General features: G+C 56.7%; 1 protein-coding gene across 4 annotated transcripts in view; it reads left to right on the forward strand.

Annotated features, from left to right (window-relative positions):
* Positions 1–14,568, forward strand: part of Kdm4b (lysine (K)-specific demethylase 4B) — a 75,118-nt gene that overhangs the window by 30,017 nt on the left and 30,533 nt on the right. For 2 of the 4 annotated variants that reach the window (XM_013022886.1, XM_013022887.1), the window contains exons 6-8: positions 583–632; positions 4,720–4,823; positions 8,672–8,809. In XM_013022886.1, coding sequence (XP_012878340.1) covers positions 583–632; positions 4,720–4,823; positions 8,672–8,809 — 292 coding nt within the window. Of the gene's footprint in view, positions 1–582; positions 633–4,719; positions 4,824–5,489; positions 6,240–8,671; positions 8,810–14,568 lie in introns of those variants that run through there. The other 2 variants (XM_013022888.1, XM_013022889.1) reach the window with 2 other exon arrangements.

Below are 14,568 nucleotides of genomic sequence, written 5' to 3' on the forward strand. Positions count from 1 at the left end.
GTGAGACACTGGCATCGCTGCTCTAGAACAGACTCGTTATCTGGGAGGGCATCAGGCGCTGGCCCCCACCAACTCCCAGTTGTGAGAGTCCATGTCTCCCCCGGTGGTGGTTCCTGGCATCCTCTTTGCCAGGCTGTGGCGGGAAGAGGCCCAGGCTGCCGCGGCACCAGCTTGTGCCCGCAGCTCAGCATCAGAGGTCCATCAGCCCCCCTGCATCTGTTTGCATACTTTCATCTTCATCGTCTTGCGGATGACAGAGCCTCAGAATCCTTTTAAGTGGAAAATGTGTAAAAACTAAACTTAGGCAGTGGGTGACCGTGGTGTTTTTCTCCTCCCAAAGCTGCTTTTCCCTGTTGGCTCTAGGCTGGGGATGTGGATAGCACAGCCATGAGAGCCAGCTGAGTGAGGAGCTCTTGCTGCTCACCCCCAGCCTCGCTCAGAGCTTTGAATTCGGTGTTGCTCCTCTGGCCTCGTTGGGGTTTAGCACCTCCTGGCACTTGTGGCCATTGGCAGCCTTTTGGGTTCACAGTCCTTGTGGTACATATGCTCCAATGCGTGCTGACCACCTCCCTTCTCTTGCAGGTACGCCATCCCCCCTGAGCATGGCAAACGCCTGGAGCGGCTGGCTATCGGTAGGTGTCTGTGCCCGTGGCAGGTGAGATCGTCTGGGCCTGGGACCAGGGGGGTTGGGTGGGGGCTGGGAAAGTAGCTGCCAGCCACCCAGATGGGCTGCATTTGAATGGTCGTGGTGATGAGCTCCACACCCTGCCTGCTTTGGGTTCCCATAGCCCCACCGCCTTTGCCCTAAGTGCCCTGTTTTCAGATCTCAGCATGAAGGCCTGGCCCGCTGAGCCTGCTCTGCCTCTCGCTGCGCATGTCTCTCTATGCCACGTGTCCACTAGCACGTGGGGAATCTGAGTAAGCAGGCCATCCTCCTTGCTGCCCTGCCCTCAGCACATGTCCTCCCTTGCTGCCCCCACTGTACCACCCACCTGCATCCCCTCCCTCCCTCCAGGGCCTCTTTTCAGGCTAGGTTTGCAGGGAGACCCTGACTACTCTGGTTGAAGATACAAAGCAGGTGGAAGGAGCAGGGTTCCCCACCAGCTCCTGATCACAGTGGAATCTTGGGTTCCAGGAATTACCAAGTGTCTGAAGGATATTGCACAGCCCAGCCTCTGTGGGGCTACCCTGCCAAAGACTCTGACCCACATTTAGAGGTGCACAATGCTTGATGCTCCCGGTTCTGGAGCCTGGGAATCCCAGGTCCTGGGCCAGTACATTTGGTGTGAGCCGAGCATCCTCCCGTGGCGGGGGCCCCAAAGCCACCTCAGCCTCCAGGGTGAGGCGCCACCCTGTCATTTCTGTTGTTTCAGATGGCGTCTCATTGTGTAGTCCAGGCTGGCCTCCTGAGTGTGGCCTGCACGCATGCTTAACTGTGCTACATCTTGGTACCATGACACAAGGATGTAGGTGTCAGCATAAGAATCTAGGGACCTTTAGACCATAGCAAGTCCTGATTGGCTCAAAGGGTCCCCTCACATCCAATCAACAGGCCATCCTTAAGCAGAGGCACTTCCTTCTGGGCTGGCCAGGCAGGGTGACATTAATGCTATGTGAGGGCAGAAGAGCACAGGCCAGTGAGGCCCCCCTTTCTCCAATTTGAGAAGCTGCCCCTGGCTTGGTGGCTCCTGTGTGCCCAGGAAATACTGACATGCCAGCCACCAAAGCAGCAGGAGGGAGGGAAGCTCCAGCCACGGCCTGGCTCCTGGTCTAGCGGAGATCCCACAGCAGAGGCCTCTCTGTGCCACAGCTTGCAGACAACCCAGCCAACACAGCTGGGCTTTCAAACACACACTGAGGGGCAGATTTCATTCGGAATACAGGTTGCATGTTTTTCCACTGTTTAAAACAAATGACCACCACTTTAGTGGCTGTAAAACAAAAACTTAAAGTTCCAAGATGGGCACTGGTGGCTCACACCTGCAATCCTAGCTACTCAGGAGGCTGAGATCTGAGGATCACTGTTTGAAACCAGCTCAGGTAGGAAAACATCCATGAAACTCCAATTAGCCACCAGAAAACCAGAAATGGAACTGTGGCTCTTTTTTTTTTTTTTTTTTGCGTACGGTCCTGGGGCCTGAACTCTGGGCCTGGGCGCTGTCCCTCAGCTCTTCAGCTCAAGGCTAGCGCTCTACCACTTGAGCCACAGCGTCACTTCCGGCTTTTTTTTTCTTTTTGCTTATGTGGTGCTGAGAAATCGAACCCAGGGCCTGATGCATGCAAAGCAAGCACTCTACCACTGAGCCACCTTCCCAGCGAACTGTGGCTCTTAAGTCGTAGAGTGCTACCTTGAGTGAAAAAGCTCAAGGACTGCGCCTAGGCCCTGAGTTCAGGCCCCACGACCAACCCAAGACAAAAACTTACAGTTCTCTAGTTAGAGGTTGGTTCCTCCAAGGGCCTCCAGCCAGGCTCCACGTTCCTCTTTTCCCAGCTCCCTGAGGTCCTGAATCCCTTGGCTCCCAGTCCCTTCCTCTTCTGCCCTCTGGAGATCCACAGTGGTCCCTGCTCAGTGTCCTTAGCCTGCTCCTGCCCTCAGAGTCCCTTTTGCCTCATGTAAGACAACGTTCAGATCCTGGGAGCGGGTGGCAGGCAGTGTGGGTGCCATAGTTCGGCTGATCACACCCGTGACCAGCTGGGCTTCAGGAGATAGTGGCAGACAGTGGCAGGACAGCCACGCCAGGCCTGGCCTTCCTGGGGATGATCACGAAGGCTGCCCAGTGGCTTTTGCCAACACCCAGACCACCCAATGCCGGGCCTGTGTTCCTGTCCACATGCCCCTTCTGTTGGAGAAGAAAGTGAAGGCCGGCCCCAGAAGCTGGAGGTTCAGAGTCTCGGAGTCACCATCCACCCCTAGTGCTACAGCACTTTCTAGCTTCTTCATAAGGAAAAGCAGCTCGGTGTGGGCTCCCTGCTATGGGCTTTTAAAAATACCAACTCACTCCTGCCAGGGAGCCGTGCAAAGCTCAGGAATAGCTGGGCCATTGGCCTACAGGCAGGGAGGACAGGAGGGAGGTTGTACAGGACTAGTGGCAGCCGCAGTGGCAGCAGGAGGCCACGCTGCCCTCCTCTGCAGACTCAGGCTTAGGCTCTGCTACCTTTTGGGGAGATGTCCCCCCTACTCCTTCACAGAGCTGGGTGGAACGGCTGCAACTAATGTGCAGAATGAATAGCTCCGCTCCAAATGGGCTCGCGGGGAGAGTTGTGGGGCCCACGGAGAGCGCATTAATGTGCTGGCGCATTATCGGTGCTAATCACTTAAAATGTGTGCCTTTATTAGAGCTTTAATGAGAGCCACTTAAACTGTGCATTAAAAAGAGGAACTGCGGCGCGGCCGGCAGCCGGGTGGCAGGCAGTCATAACTCTAATTGAAATGCTTTTAGTGCCAGCGGAAGTTGTGAGTGCAGTGATTCCTGGTACCTTCCACGCAGCCCCACGCGCCTGTCCAGTGTGCACCGCAGGGCCTGTGCTCACATGCCTGCACATGGTGCCCTCCAGGTGGTCACCCACCAAGGGTGGGCCTCAAGGTCAGGCCCAGGGTCTGCACAGGCTTCCATGAAGGGACTCCGGATGACCTGTGACTGCCAGTGAGTCCTAAAAGGGAGGGCGGCCACGAGCACCCTCTCAACCACTCCCTGACACTCCACCCCTTCCCTTAATCTACGTGGCAGCCTGGTCCATGCAGGATGATGGGGTACAGACACAGCCCGGTACTTGGTCCTTGCCTACCCCCCGCCCCTGCTGCCCCACGCCTGTGCATTCATGCAGGTGGCCAGTGCTGAGGCCACGTGTATCCTCTCTCTGGTTGCAGGCAGAGCAGGTGTTGGAGCAGGGAGCACCCGAGCTGGCAAGGCCCTGTATGCCTCTTGGCCTGGCCCCCACAGCACAGGTTTTGGGGGTCATGGACAAGCCCATAAGCACAGCCTGGGCTTCAGCAGGCATCTGTGCTCTACCCCAGGGCGGGTTGCCTCTGGGCCTCTGCTGCCCATGTGGAGCCAGCCCTGGCTGCTGGTGCTGCTTAACTGGGCGTTGGGAGCAGGCAGGGCCGATGCCCATGGCTTACACTTGCCCACCTGCAAACCAACCCTGCAGGGGCTCCCAGTGCTAATCCAGACCCCGTGAGGCTCAGCTTCCTCACTGAGCAGCCATGAGAGCATCTGAGCAGGGTGCCAGCAGGGCAGAGGCGCCTTGACTTCCCTAGAACGTTCAAGCTTGGTTCATCATTCATGCCCGGAAGGAAGGAGCCTCTATGTGGGCACTGTTTGCTTGCCACGTTCCTGGCTTGGGTGGCTGTAGGATGCTGGTGGCCCCTTGTCTTTCCCAGCTCTGTATGGGGTGGCACAGGCCAGTGCCCACAGCTTCAGTGTGCCTCGCCCTTTGCACAGCTGCACCCCAGCACTGGGCCTGTCATGGGCATAGGCCTCTCCTCCCCACGGGGCCAGACTCCAGGCTGCCCCGGGCACTGGGCACAGGGGTTTGGTGGGCACCAGGAGCACCCCCACCTTCCACCCCAACAGTGCTGTGCACCCCTGGTGCTTTAGAGGGCCAGCCTGTTCCTTTTCAAGCATATTACACTCCCGCCTGCCTGCTTTCTCCTGCCAGCATGGCATCCCCGCTGCCCTGGCTTGTGGCCCTCACACTGTGTGTTCTCTCCTGCCCCAGGCTTCTTCCCCGGGAGCTCCCAGGGCTGCGATGCCTTCCTGCGCCACAAGATGACCCTCATCTCACCCATCATCCTGAAGAAGTATGGGATCCCCTTCAGCAGGGTGCGTACAGGCTGGGGATGCCCGTGGCGGGATGGGGCCTGGGGACGCCCTCTGTGGGATAGGCTCTGGGCTCTAGCTGGCTGACTGAGAATGCCTAAGAGATAACCTGGAGAAAGTTCTAGAGCTGTTACTGGCTGGGAGCTATGTTACCTGCTGGGGGCTGGGCATACAGAGGGAGGCATGGGTCAGGTGAAGCCTTTACTTGCTTCCCCGTGACCTAAACTAGACCAAGGTTAGTGTTGGGCATGGCCGCCCAGGCCCTCCCTCCAGAGGGCCAGGTTGGAAATGGCAGGCATGGAGCATCCTGCTGTGGCCAAGAAGCAAGCAACAGCCTCAAGGACGGTCCTGCACCTAAGCTCCTGCTGATTGGCATGGCCTGTTCTGAATAGCTCCGGGGGCCCCCTGAGCTTGTGTGATGTGGCTCCAGAACTATCTGCAGGGCTGGGATGGAAGAGGTCCGGGTCTCCCATTGCTCAGGGCCCCCACATCTGGGTAACAGCTCAGCTCTGCAGACCCAGCAGCTATGGGCTGCTTGGGTTGGGTGACAGGCTCTTTAGTGCCACCATTTCTGCCTGGCCTCCAGCCCTGTGATGGGCCTGCATGGGCCTCACGGTGCTGGCCGGGGTCCCCAGGCTAGACTAGGCTAAGGCATTTGTTTGCCTGTAGCCCTCCTGCCAGGCAGGAGAGACGGTCTCATAGGGGAAGGCATTTTTGTGAAGAGCAATTTGTCAGGCCCCAGGAGCGAGTTCTGTGATGAGACCCTTCACGCCCCCGCTCCTGTCGCACGTCGGCATGTGGAAATTGCTTGTGACATTTCAATCGTTCTGCTTGGAGCATCACTGTGGCAACCGAGGGTAACTTGTTCTTCCTGCCTGGCCAGAGCTGCCGCCACTGCTGCCACATCAGGCAGAGGAAGATGTGCCCAAGAAAGGCAGCTTGCCAGCTCCTGGGGCTTCTGTCTGAAACCCTCCCTTATAGGAAAAGACAGTCAGATTTGTATCAGGTGACTACAGCCCTCACAGAAATAACAAGGGCTGATCTTGGGGCCTGTTCTTGGAGAAGATCCTCCCACTTAAGTGGCGCCTATAGATGAGCCAGCCACACCCTGCTTCCCCAATACTATGGTCTGCTTGAACTTGAAACACTGAACTCCCTGGCCAGTGCACCCCATGTCTCAAAGGGGCTGCCAACGCCCTGCTGCCTCACTCCTGACCTGAATGACCCAGGCACCTGCATGACCCCAGATCCCTGTGGGGTGAAGGCCTGTGTGTGGCCAGTGGAAAGCAACTCCCACGTGGCCCAGCCCCTGGGACAAGGCTGGTGTGCATCCCTCATCTGAATTCCTGGCACCTTCACATGAGCAGCTCCCTGCTCCCAACTATAAATCTCTGTAATGGTATTTACTTCTTCAAGAAAAAGCAGATCAATAGCAGAGCTTTTTAATAATTAAAAGTGTGTACTTGTGTAATCTGCCATTGACTTCCTCATTTGTTCTGTGTGAGCTCACAGAACACACGTGCACAGCTTCTCTGGGCCTGGCGTCAGGGGATGGCGCCCCGGGCTGTCACCCAATGCTGTACGCCGTCCATCATCCCAGACACCTCCTGATTTATTGTTGCTGCTGGGAACGGCCTGACGTGGAGGGCACACGCCGAGTTCTTGCAGGAACCTCGTGGTCCTCACCTGTGCGTCCTTCATCCTGGGCTGCATTCCCGGCGCGAGTCAGCTGGGGGGAAAAGGGCCCTGCAGCATGTCTAACCTAGCACTCTGCTGCCATACCTTGTCCCCAGGTTTCCAGTTTGGGGTGAGAGGGCCCAGCTGCACCCCCAGAAGGCTGAGTGTGCTGGCTGTCCCTGCATGTCACATAATGAGTTCAGTGCTCACCACACAAGGCCTGCGGTGACAGGAAGAGCTGCCTGGCTTTGCAGGGCGGGAGGGACAGAGGCCGGAAGTGCAGGCTGTGATGTGGATGCCAGCCCCACGCTGCGGGTGTTCTCCCATCCTGCCACGGCGGCTTGTCACTTGGACAGGAATTCAAATCTATAACTTAATGCACAGTGACTTCCTGTGATTGGTACAATTAATTACTTGAAAAGAAAAATATCATCGTGTTCTTAGGAGCTGGCATTTCTCCAGGCAGTGTCAGTTTTGATGGATTTTTGAGCAGTGGCTGGCTCTGCGGAAGGGGGGGGGGGGATGGGGGGGAGGCTCTGCTGCCCGCCCTCACCCACCCGCACGTGCCTATGCCTTGAGTACGAAGATGAACCTAGTTCCTGCATCTGCTGAAGGACATGGGTGGGGCCACAGTGAAAAGGCAAATGAGCCAAGAATGGGGAAAACATTCAACCAGACGCCAACCAACCCACCAGCCAACCCGCTTACCTGCCTGGCGCTCAGCACTCGGCACCCAAGAAAGGCACAGGCCCCAGCATGGTGCTCTTACAGGGAGAGGCACAGCCCAGGACCGTGCCGCCATGGCCGCTTGGAGACCCAGCCTTGTGCCCAGCAGGCCACTCTGGACTATGTAACCCAGACCAGTGGAAACATCCTGACAGCCTCACACAGAATTCCAGATTGCCATGCCATACTTCTCCCCTGAACAGAGGAGCCCGCCCAGCTACAGAGACCTTCCAGGCCTCAGTTTCCATGTCGGCAGGTTGGGCCCACAGTCCTGTCTCCAAAGGAGATCATTGCAGAGTCCCAGAGCACAGCAAGGGAAATGATCGCTGCTGCTTGCCACCAGTGCTAAAGAAGAACCTGTTGGCAGGTGCGAGCGGCTCACACCTGTAATCCTACCTACTCAGGAAGCTGAGATGTGAGGGATGTGGTTCAAAGCCAGCCCAGGCAACAAAGTCCATGAGACTCTCATTTCTAATTAACAACCAAAAAGCTGGAAGCTCAAGTGGTACAGTGCTACTCGAGCACAAAGTAGCTCAGGAACGGTGTCCAGGCCCTGAGTTCAAGCCCCAGGACTTGCACCCAAGAAAAAAAAATAACACCTGTTGAAGGGCCAAGTGGTGGCCAGTATGGTCATCTGAAATGTCTGCTCCCTGGAAGGAGGGTTCGTCCTGCCCAAGCATGAAGGTGTAACCCCCATACCTCCCTCCTCCTGAGGCTGGTATCCCGCGGCCCCACCTGTCACCCTCAGGCCTGCTTTTTGGCTTGGCTTGTGTTTCAGGGATGTCTTTGTGGTCCCACAAAATTGTGGGTAGTAGGATGAGCCCCTTGCCATGGTGATGGGGTGCTTCCTCACAGCCACCTCTTGGCAGAGGGCCGTGATGGGGACATGACATGTGCACACCATTGGAGATGCCTTCCTGTGCAAGGAAGGCCGTGGGCACGTCACCAGCATGTCCCCACACTTCTGCCAGCACTTGTCTTGTGGCTGAGTGTGCCACAGCCCCTCCAAAGCAGGAGGCCCCTTGCTGCACGCATGTCCACAGACCCAGGGTCCCTCCAGAAGCCACTGCCGTGTCTGGGAGAGCTGTGCTATGCTGGGATCTGCCTCTTAGCCTATGTTCTTGTTTTTTTTTTTTTCCCCTCTTCTGTCTCTCTTAATGCGTTTCTTGCTATGCAACCTTGGCTGGTTTGGACCTCTCCATCCTCTTGCCTCAGCCTCCTGAGTGCAGAATCTCAGGAGTGGCACCATGCGGGCTCCCCACATGTTCTGAGTGAGCCAATCAGGGAGCTGCGGGGAGTCTTTGTGGATCCCCACTGATTTGTCAGTCGGTGTTCTCCCTGCCCACCACTGCCGTGTGTGGCGGGGGCCAATGGAGGCCTTGGCCCTGTCCTGCTGCCTGGCCCCTCGCCTGCGTGCCCCTCCTCACCTGCACACCTTTGTTCCCCAGATCACACAGGAGGCTGGGGAGTTCATGATCACGTTTCCCTACGGCTACCACGCTGGCTTCAACCATGGATTCAACTGCGCCGAGTCCACTAACTTTGCCACGCTACGGTGGATTGATTACGGCAAAGTGGCCACTCAGGTAGAGTCCTGTCTCTCCCCCCAGCCCCATCCCATGCAGGCTCTCTTTCTACCTCCACAGCTGGGGCCCAGGGCTGTCCAGTGCCACTGCGCCAGCCTGGGCCAGGGAGCTCTTCCAGGCTCTGTCTGGGGTTCTAAAGAGCATGTGTCTTGAGCCAGGTGCTGGTGGGCTGTCATCCTAGCTACTCAGGAGGCTGATAACTGAGGATCACGGTTCAAAGCAGCCTGGGCAGGAAAGTCTATGAGACTCTTATCTCCAATGAACCACCAGAAAACTGGAAGTGGCGCTATAGCTGAAGTGGTAGAGCACTAGCCTTGAGCTGAAGAGCTGAGGGAGAGCGCCCAGGCCCAGAGTTCAAGCCCCGTGACTTGAGGGTGTGGTGGGGAGCATGGGGGGTGGGTGGGATGGGCTTATGTGGTCCATGGTGGTCTCTGGCGTCAGCATGTACTGCTTTCCAGCTGCCCTCGGGGGCTGACTGCTCCTGGGGGGTTGGGGTCTGCAGTTCTCCTGCTCTGTCTCACCTGTCCCAAGGACGGCCATAGTTGACAGTTCTGAGGGCTGTGCAGCCTGGCCCTGCCCACACAAGTGCCACTTCCAGCCCCTCAGCCTCCTCACTAGATTCCTCTGGGTGCTGGGCACCTCCCACAAGTCTTGAGTGCCTGAAGACCTCACTCACCGGAGGTTGTGACAGAAAGTTGGGAAGATTGCCCGGCAGGCAGTGCAGTGCTGCCCTTCACCCCGACAGGAGGAGAGGCAGGAAGAGAGGCTTGAGTTCTTTTTGTTTTTGTGTTGGTACTGAAGCTTGATTGGACCCAAAGATCTGTTATCTCTACCCTGGGTGTACCAATTACTTTTACTGGCAGCCTGGCTGTGAGGCCACATGATGGGGCTGCTCACGATTTCTGTGGGTATCATGTGGGCGTGTCTGTGAGCACCCACCCACCGGAAGGGGTGGGGACACTAGAGCTGGGAAGGAGCCACACAGTGACCTGTGATGGTGGCCAGCACAGTGTGACCTGGCCCTGGCTGCCAGGGCCTTCTAGCTGCCCCCCAGGACTGTCCCTGTAGGCACCTGCCGCAGCTGGGCAAGGCCCACGCTGCTCTTTAGGGCAGCATAGGTACGTGGCCTGCTCCCGCCTTCTGCCTTCCTTGCCATCTGTACAGCCACTTGCTTGCTGGCAGCCTCCAGGGTCATAGAGCCATTCAGCCCTACCAGCTCCCAGGGTAGAAGAAAAGGGCTCTCCCTGCTGCCCCCAAGCACAGAGAGAGAGAGAGAGAGAGAGAGAGAGAGAGAACTGTACATTAGATCATCCCCAGCCTTCTCTAGACACTAGATCTCAGGAGAAGAGGGTTTAGAGCTACACTGATCAGTACATGACCACCAGTGGCCTCAAAACATAGGTGGGTTGTGGGGTACCAGAGGCATATATCTATAATTCACAACTCAGGGGCTGAGATCCAAGGACTGAGGTTGGGAGCCAGCTGGGGCAGATGAATCTGAGAGCTTCTTATCTCCAATTAACCGCATAGAGCTGGAAGTGTAGGTGTTGCTCAAGTGGTAGTCTACCAGTCATAAGCAAAAACAATAAGCAGGAGTGTGATGTCCTGAGTGCAAGTTCCCGTACCAGCCTGAAAACAAACACAAAAATGAAACCATGAGCTGAGAGTGGTGGCATACACCATAATCCTAGTTATTGAGGAGGCTGAGATCTGAGGATCAGGGTTCAAAGCCAGCCTGTGCAGTAGAGCCCATGAGACTCCTATCTCCAATTAACTACCAAAAAGCATAGCACTGTGGTAGAGTTAGCTTTGAGCAAAAAAACTCTGGATTGTCTGGGTACCCGTAGCTCACACCTGTAATCCTAGGTACTCAGGAGGCTGAGATCTGAGGATCATGGTTCAAAGCCAGCCCAGGCAGGAAAGTCCTTGAGACTTTTTTTTTTTTTTGTCAGTCATGGGGCTTGAACTCTGGGCCTGAGCACTGTCCCTCAGCTCTTCAGCTCAAGGCTAGTGCTCTACCACTAGAGCTATAGCGCCATTTCCAGTTTTCTGGTGATTTATTGGAGATAAGAGTTTCATAGACTTTCTTGCCAGGGCTGGCTTTGATTGACGATCCTCAGATCTCAGCCTCCTGAGTAGCTAGGATTACAGGCGTGAGCCACTGGCGCCCGGCTTCCTTGAGACTCTTATCTCCAATGAACCACCAGAAACCAGAAGTGGCGCTGTGACTCAAGTGATAGAGCACTATCCTTGAGCTGAAGTGCTGAGGGAATGCGCCCAGGCCTTGAGTTCAAGCCCCATGACTGACAAAAAACAAAAAAGGAAAAAAAAAACCTCAGTACAGCACCCAGGCCCTGAGTTCAAGAGCTAGGGCCTACACAAAATCAATCACACCACGGTGAATGGACCAGAGGCATGCTTTGCGTGGAGCCAGGGCAGGCTCTGCTGAACAGGGACTAGTTCCAGCATGCTTCCTCATGCCGCTCACACAGACTGCTTTTCGGATATATTGGGTTAAACAAAACATTAGTAAAATGGATTTGACATGTTCATTTGTAATGTAGTCCAGACTAAAGCTAGTGCTAGGCTGGCTTGTTCTTGTCTGGGGCAACTGGTCTGAATGACTTACTTAGGCATACTGTTTTTCTCATCTCTGGCTGTGCTGTGCCCCCCTGTGCGCGCACTTGTGGGACAGGCACCAGAGAGGGGCCTCAGGCAGGGCCTGGGCACAGAGGATCCAAGAGTGTTGTTGCCAAAGAGAAATGGGCCATGTGGCAGGGAAGGCATTGCACCCAGAAAAGGGTGGCGACTTCCTTTTGATCGTGGGGCCGATGTGGCTGTGTCAGGAGCCGGTCTTGGTGGTGTCTGGGCTGCAGCCGGCCCTGCAGCAGATTGAGCTGTGAGCAGCTTATCCAGGAGGTGCCAGGCCTGTGGGACTGCCTAGATATTAAAAGCAATTTTGGGTTCAGCCATGTGTTCACAAACAAGTGACATTCGGGAGGCACAGCCGTCGACTGGGCTCCACGCTCCCATTGTCAGGCGGCGTAGCGTGAAATTACTGAACAAGTGACGCGCGCTCAGAGCCAGCATGGGGTTCACAGCTAGACGGCCAATGCCCAGCTCCCCTTCGGGCCCCCTTGGCCATCCCAGCCCCTATCTGGGCACTCCCGATGTGATCGGGTGCACTAGGGAGAGGAGACGCCCCTATGGGCCTGGAATTTGGGTTCCATGGTGGGGACTTGGCAGACAGACTGCTACGAGTGGGCTGCTGCTCTCCAGCACTATGGCTAGAGGCCAGAGTAGGAGGCTGGCCAGAAGAGGTCATGGGCTGAGGGTTCTCCGAGGGAAGGGAAGGCCTCGCCCTCCCCTCTAGGCCTGGGCCCAGTCAGTGCTTCAGGGCCTACAGCTACAGTGGGTTGGAGGGAACCCAGGGAGAATGTCTACTCCATATCCTGAATTCCAGGGCTTTCTTCTGTGTTGCTTTGCTCCCCTTCGTCTCTGTCCCCATCCCTACCTCTCCTGGGCCTAGCAGCGACAGTGGCATCACCCCCTGGCCCAGCCACCCTCTGCAGTTCAGGCCTCACCAGGACCCCATCTCCATCCAATCTGCAGAGCACAGTGTTTTTTTCAGTTTTAAAAGGTCAGTGGGAGCCGGGCACCGGTGGCTCCCGCCTGTAATCCTAGCTACTCAGGAGCTGAGATCTGAAGATTGTGGTTCAAAGCCAGCCTAGACAGGAAAGTCTATGAGACTTACATCTCTAATTAAACAGCCAAAAGCTGGAAGTGGAGCTTTGGCTCAAGTGTTAGAGCACTAGTCTTGAACACAAAAGCTCAAGGACAGTGCCTAGGCTGTGAGTTCCAGTCTTAGGACCAGCAAAACAAAAATGGTAGTGAGGGGAAGGGAAATCCAAAGAGGTGTACAGGGCCTGTGCACAGCGACATTGTCCACCGTGGGGTCAGTTCCTGTAGTGCCAGGATTCAGTAGTTTCCCGACACCGTGTGGCATGCGCATCCATCAGCCTTGGTCTTCAGGGGCCTGGATGTCAGCCAGCCTCCCTCCTTGCTAGCCCCAGCTCCATCTTCCCCCAGGCTGGGGCTACCCCAGCACAAGAGGTGACCCCTCACTCCTCATGGCACACCTCCAGCCAATCTTACTACTTTTGGAGGTTCTTGATCTGGTGGAGATATGGGGGCTGCGGGGCTGGGCCAGACACGGGGCATGCTGCCTCTGCTTGCTAGGGTTCCTCTGGGGTCCTCCTGGCCACAAAGACCCCATTTCCTTGAGTCAGCTGCCAGCTGGGACCCTTGGCAAGGCTGCCCTAGGCCTCCACGGTCCTGGTGCTCAACGTGGGCTACACGGGCTCAGCATCAGACCTGGCCTGTGCCGCTCTCCGTGGGCAGGAGCGGAACGTGCCCTGAGCCAGTCAGCAGCAGTACTGACTCCCGTGCACGTGCCTCTCTCTTAGCATCCGCCACACCCTCGGGGACCAGTGCCTACACCCTGTTCCAGTTGGCATGCCTTGTGCCTGTGGGGCACCAGCAGACATACCTACTCTGAATGGAAGTGGAGGGGGGCGATGTGAGGGACAGGACACAGCAGGTGCAGGCTAGGCCTCAATCCCTAGCCAGAACAACAGAAGGAATTGGGTACTTCCCATGCAGAGAGCCAGAATCAGGCCCATGCCAGGGCCTAGAGAAGGTGTGGGCAAACACCACCACCCCATCCCTTCCTCAACTGAGTGGGGAAGCGACTTCACCCAGGGCACAGCTGTGGGGACCAGGCCCAGCCTGCCCAAGCTCTCCTTGCTTCCCTCCCTCCCCTCCCAGAGGCCAGACTGGGGCCTGGACACAGGAAGGCACCATCGGCTCAGCTTCCTGGCAGGGGCGGCACTCGCAGGCTGTGCTGGGGCTAGCTCTGTGCCAGGATTGCCAGTGGGGAGTTGGAGGGAAGGGGGCAAACCAGCCCTTCTCCATTGAACTTGAGGGGGGCTATGTCTCAGATTAACTCCACTCGCCCTGGGGCAGCCCCATGTACTTGGCAGACGATGGGTCTCTTCTCTGGAGCCCAAGACATGCCAGCATCTCTGAACCACCTACTAGGCAGAGTTGGCACAGATTAAACAGAGTGAGAGGCTTTGAAACCCAGTAGGCACAGCTCGGGAGCCCAGTGCACTAGGCTGGATTCCTGCCAGCTGCTGTGGTTGTTTCCTGCTGAGAACCTCCCTCTCTGGGGGACGTGTGTGCTGTCAGGGGATCCGGGGTGGGTGTGGGATGAGGAAGTGTGGGCTCAGGTCCCGACTGGCAAAATGGCCCACTTGGCACCCATGTGACCGCTGTATCCAGACTGACAACAGCCGGCCTAGGGGAGGGGGGACAGGCGCCTCTAGCCCCAGCCTGGGCTAAGATGAGCTTAATTACTACAAGATGGGAACTGTATTGTTTGTGCTGCATGGAAAACAATGTTCCTTCTGTTCAGTATGGGTGTCGTCTGCCCTGGGCGATACACCCATCCCAGGGGTGGTGGCGGGAGCTGGGCTGGAGCTCTTGACTCGCCCACATGGAAGGTACTGCCCGCATGCCACTCTTTCTCCACCTCACTGGCCCTCTGATTTATGGCTAGGCTGGGCTGGGTGCGTGGGTCTACAAATTGCTTTGTGAAATATGTCTGCCATTTGTTGCCTGTCGTGGATCTTCCCTGACACGCGTCCCTGGCCGTGTTGCTAAGCCGCTGCAGGTTGGGCTCGCTTGAGTGTGGAAGG

Source organism: Dipodomys ordii, unplaced genomic scaffold (assembly GCF_000151885.1).
Source record: "Dipodomys ordii isolate 6190 unplaced genomic scaffold, Dord_2.0 Scaffold64, whole genome shotgun sequence".
NCBI lineage: Eukaryota > Metazoa > Chordata > Mammalia > Rodentia > Heteromyidae > Dipodomys > Dipodomys ordii.